The sequence below is a fragment of the Crocodylus porosus genome, unplaced genomic scaffold (genome assembly GCF_001723895.1).
Source record: "Crocodylus porosus isolate Cpor-Errol unplaced genomic scaffold, CroPor_comp1, whole genome shotgun sequence".
NCBI lineage: Eukaryota > Metazoa > Chordata > Crocodylia > Crocodylidae > Crocodylus > Crocodylus porosus.
The window spans coordinates 444359-449258 of record NW_017728919.1 but is presented as its reverse complement, the minus strand read 5'-3'; the positions used below and the strand labels follow the sequence as shown (position 1 = coordinate 449258).

The window sequence follows — 4900 nt, the reverse complement described above, 5'->3', positions numbered from 1 at the left end:
CAGCTCTGCCTCGCTCCCTGCCAGCGCAACGTGGGCTGGTGCTACGAGCCTGGGGGGGAGCGGGGCGGTAACAGGGCGCCTGCCACAATCCGGATTAACGCCTAGGCAAACCAGGCCCGAAGTGAGGAAGGGGCCCAGCTGTGCCCGCGTTGCATACGATCGTTACTGAACAGGAAAAAAAAAAAATAGCACTAATATACTGCATTAAGTAGAGCCCGCAAGTTTGTTTGCCTGGGGCCCACGAAAGGGTTAATCCGGCCCTGGCCGCGATCAGGAAACCGGCACAGCCGGTATGGGTATCGCCCTTTTTATTCTGGCATGAATAACAGATGGGGCTCGCCTCCAGGGCAGCTCCTGCAACCTCCCCCGGGGCAGGGCCGAGGGAAGGGGGGGGGGACCTCCCAGGGGGCTGCTGCAAAAAAAAAGCGGGGCAAAAAAAACCCGGGGCAAAGCAAACGCAAGTGGCATGCGCCGGAGCAAACCGAGGCTCGGCGCTCCGGGGAGACGCTCTGGCTGCCGGCCAGCGCGTCTCTATGCTCCGTTTGTGCCGCTGCTGCTCCGGCACGCTGCGTGGCGTGCTGGAGCAATCAGAAGTGCAGCAGAGCTCGCAGCTTCCTGCCGCCGAGTCTGCCTGGCAGCCGGGGCCTGGCTCGGGCCTGCACGGGAGCCCGGGGCCGGCGGTGCAGCCGGGCACGTGGGGCAGCCGCGCCCGCAGCCTGAGCCAGCTGCAGGCAGCCGGAGCGGCAGGAGGCCCCGTGGTTTGCTGCGGGGACCATGCCTGACTCCGGGGAAGGGAGCCAGGCGCAGGGCTCGGCCCAGGCCCGGCACCGGGGACCGGGGTGGCGGCACGAGGAGGTGATCGACCTCCTGGCTATCTGGGGCCAGGAGACCACGCTGCGGCAGTTCGCGCAGGGACAGCAGCGCAACGAGCACATCTACCGGGCGATCGCCACGCAGATGGCTGCGCGGGGGCACAGCAAGACGTGGCAGCAGTGCCGCACCAAAGCCAAGGGGTTGCGGCAGGAGTTTTACGCCGCGCGCGGGGCCAGCCGGCGCTCGAGGACGCAGCGGTTCCCCATGCCCTACTACCAGGAGCTGGCCCGCATCCTTGGCCTCACGGCCACCAAGCCCCCCGGCTACCCCAGTGCCAGCAGGGGAGGAGCGGAGCCGGTGGCAGCCGGCCCAGCGCTCCGGCCCGAGTCCCCGGGAGCGGGGCCCTCTGCCAGGCCGGCCGCCCCTCCGCCGCCCAGCCATGCCGGGAGCAACAGCGAGGAGGGACGTGCGCCACAAGTGAGAACCGCTGCCGTGGCCAGCCCTGAGGCCAGACCGGAGCCGCAGGTCCCCCAGGTCCTGCAGGACGGTGACAGGAGTGGGGAGGATCTGCCCGCGGCGTCGCGCTGGTCGGCGGAGGCCTCGCCCCCATCGGAGGTCACCTCTGGCTCCAGCTCCCCGCAGCCACCCGGGGACCAGGACCCACCGTCTCCCAGCCGAGGTGACTGCCTCTCCCCGAGGCCCGGTAAGTCCCGCACACGGCGTGGGGACGTGGGAGCCTCTCCCCACCCCCCTGCCCTTCCCTTCTTCCCCGGGGGTCGTGCCCTGCGTGTGCCCCAAGCTCGCCTCCCTCCCTCCCCCTCCGAGCCCCGCTCCTCCGCCGGGCAGGGGCAGGACTCTCACGAACGGGGGGAGGTGGCCTCACCACCGGGGCCACGTGCCCGTCGGGTTGAACTCTGCACTTGCTGGAGCCCGGGGCTCATGGCAATGCTGCATCTATCCTGGGAGGGGGAGAAGCTGGGTGCTGCAGGCTGGGGCGGCTCTGACGCTCGTCCCCAGGAGGATCCCTCCGGGCAGGACCCTGGGCAAGCGGGGGGCACCCTTTGAGCAGCAGGATGCCCGCGCACATGGTGGGAGGGGACAGGGTGCCGACCCCGCATTGCTCCAGCTCCCCTGCGCCCGAGCGCAAGGCTGCTCCCCCGTTCTCGCCCCGTGCCCCGTTGCTGCGGCTGACGACGACCCCGCGTTTGCTCTCTCTACAGACACCCCTTCTGCCCGGGGAGGGCCCGCCGCGCAGAGCCGGGGAGCCGCCCGCCCGCTCTCACGCACGCCGGGGGCCATCCGGATGCGCCGCCTGCGCCGGGAGCAGGACGCGCGGCGGGACCGCATCCAGGAGGAGCTGCTGCGGGCGGAGCGGGCGCGCCTCCGCGAGGCCCAGGCCTTCCGCCAGCAGGTCCTGGCCGAGCTCCGCCACTTCCGCCGCGACCAGGCCCTTGCCCAGGAGGAGGCACAGGCCGGCAGGGCGGCCCTGCAGCAGCTCGTGGCGGAGATAAGGCAGGAGCAGCAGCTGGCCCAAGACAGCTACGAGGAGCTGCGGCAACTGCGGGCCTCCATCAGCTCAGCCGTGCAGGAGGAGCGCAGGGTGTCGCAGCAGCTCCTGGCCGCCATCCCTGCCCCGGCCGCTCCTGCCGCTGTGCCCCAGCCTGCCCCAGCCCCAGCTCCAGCTCCGGTGCCGGCTCCTGCGCCCCCCCCAGCAGGGGCAGGGCCCGTCTGGGAGCATTTTGCCTGGCTGGTGGCTCAGCTGGCACCCCAGCAAGCCCCACGGGCCCGCCGCAGCCGTCGAGGGGCACCTCTCCTGCCTTCCCCTTCCCGGTCCTGGGCCTAGCTGCAGCATGTGCTTCTGAGAAGGAGCGCCCATCCTCCTCCCTGGCCAAGCTGGCACGGCCCCCGCACACAGGGCGGTGGCACGCAGGGCCAGGGCTCCGGGCCGAGGGGCTGCCAACCTGCTTCCCTCCTCCCCTGGTGTTCCCCCCTAAGGACCCTCTCTCCTCCCCCTGGTTCTTTAGTAACGAGTTGCAGTTTAATTCCGGTTTTGAATGGGTTTGTGCAGGGGAAGGGGGGTGGGGGGGTGAATGGTCTCACGTGGGTACTGCTGCAATGCTGAGCTGTTGGCGTTGGGGAAGTTTTGGGGAAACGGAAAGGCAATAAAGTTGCTTTTGTTTTCACAACAGCCACACTACCTGCGTTGTTGCGGTCCTGGCAGTGGGTGGAGTTGGAGGCCCCTGGGTGGGCAGTGGGCAAGCTGGTGCCCTACTCAGCAGGGTGGACCTGCAAGCGGGCGGCAATGGCCTCACGCCCTCTGCCACCATCATGGGGGGTGGTCCTCACCTGCGACAAGGCTCCTGGCTGGCTGGCTCTGCCGCCCCGGATGCACCGGGAGACGCGCGTGGCTGGATGCAGCCCTGGGGCTGCAGGTCCGAGTCGGGGAGGATGCTGGAGCAGGTAGCAGCACATCTCAGCAAGGTGGCAGTGCCCGTGGTGGGTACAGGGGACACTAGGTCAGGGCTGCTGCAGCAGTCCAGCTGGCACAGGGAGCTAGTGTCCCCAGACTCCAACTGGCCCGGCTCGAGAAGCTCCTGGGGGCAAGTAGCCGTGAGCTGCTTGTGAAGCCACTGGTTCATACAGCACAGGCGCAAGGAGCCGGGCAAGGGCAGATTGCCTAAAGTGGCACAACTTGTCCCACAACAAACTGCATGTTCAGGCACATGCGCGGAGGCACAAATTCGTGCCACTACAAGTGCACGTCCCTGCACGTGTGGACGTAACTCTATAGGATAGTTTAGATAGGGCTGATCCCACCTTGAGCAGGGGGCGACCTCCTGGGATCCCTTCCAGGTGTACTTTTCTTATGAATTTACGATCTGTGTTGTGTGCCATTATCGGAGGGGCTTCCCGATGAGGAGAGGCTACAGAGGCTTATTCAGCTTAGAAAGGAGACGCTTGCAGGGGGGTCATGATAATAGCTTACAAAAACTATATGGCAACAATTAGATAGGGTTTTAATATTTACTCTAAGAATTAGGGGTCATAAAATAGGCAGTAAGGTTAAAGCTAACCAAAGGCAAGTTCTTTGTCACCCAGCGTGTCGTTGAAGTGTGGAATGCATTGCCACAAGATGTGGAAGTTGACAGTCTTCAGGGGCGGGCTATTATTTCGGGCGGAGGGCCGCTCACTGAGTTTCGGCAAGCCATCAAGGGCCGCACGACAGGCAGCCCTGGGCAAATTAATATTAATTTCTAAATTTTTCAGGGGCCCTGTGGGCCGGACAGAATGGCCTGGCTGGCCACATCCGGCCCACAGGCTGCATTTTGCCCACCCCTGGTCTAGCTGGATTCAAAAACAGGACTGGACACGTACTCAGCAGAAAGGGAGGTCTCCTATGGCCCAGCCTGACCCAGTAAATGGCAGGTTTTATGTTCTGCATTGCGTCAATCTGTGTTTTGTGTTTGTGCAGCACTTTGTACCACGGGCACATGGATCCCACTGTACAATCGTCTTCCAGGGAACAGAGTCGAGGACCCAGCCGATGAAGATGAGATGCCCGAAGAGAGAGAGAGAGAGAGAGATCAGACCACAACTTTAAAAGTCAGAACTTTTTTTTTCTTTTTTTTTCTTTTTTTAATATGTCATCAACTTTACAGGGTTACAATTGTCTTAAATATTCTGAAGTTTAAATACAATCTGTATAATAATGTTATTATAAAATGTAAACTTTCAGTGTTTTTATTTTATTTTTTTCTTTTTTTTCTTTTAATAATCAAAGTTCCAACACCTGAATGTTTGCAAAACTGAAATATTTCACTGCAGGAACCTGGCAACAGTGAAGTCCGGGTCCCGCCGCTATCAGAGGTAGAATGTGGTTTTTATTTTTTTATTTTTTGTTTTTTATATATATATTCTTTTTTTTTTTCCTGAGTTAAGATATGCACACTGTATAAATGCATCGGCAAGCTGTGTTCATTCCTTTTTTTTTTTCCTTTTCTAACCCCAGAGAAACTGATTTTTAATCGATATGCAAGAGAGAGAGAGAGAGAGAGAGAGAGAGAAATAAAAGCTGAATGTAATACGC

The 4900-nt window shown here is 61.7% G+C and overlaps 2 protein-coding genes across 2 annotated transcripts in view; one reads left to right on the top strand and one right to left on the bottom strand.

Moving 5' to 3' along the window:
- WDR18 (WD repeat domain 18) overlaps window positions 1–776 on the bottom strand; it is a 16214-nt gene extending 15438 nt beyond the window's left edge. The window contains exon 1 of the mRNA XM_019538418.1: window positions 657–776. Within this exon, the coding sequence (XP_019393963.1) occupies window positions 657–776 (120 nt within the window). The remainder of the gene's footprint in view (window positions 1–656) is intronic.
- Window positions 369–3001, top strand: LOC109312295 (MAP7 domain-containing protein 1-like). Its single transcript, XM_019538250.1, has 2 exons — window positions 369–1516; window positions 2034–3001. The coding sequence occupies exons 1-2, from the start codon at window positions 775–777 to the stop codon at window positions 2654–2656; spliced, it is 1365 nt and encodes a 454-aa protein (XP_019393795.1). The 5' UTR covers window positions 369–774; the 3' UTR covers window positions 2657–3001.
- Window positions 3002–4900: the final 1899 nt, after the last annotated feature.

Excerpts from the sequence above, each read along its gene's own strand:
- LOC109312295 (XM_019538250.1), top strand. The coding sequence starts at position 775 with ATGCCTGACTCCGGGGAAGGGAGCCAGGCGCAGGGCTCGGCCCAGGCC. Across the intron at positions 1,517-2,033 it reads CTGCCTCTCCCCGAGGCCCG|ACACCCCTTCTGCCCGGGGA; the intron begins GTAAGTCCCGCA and ends CTCTCTCTACAG.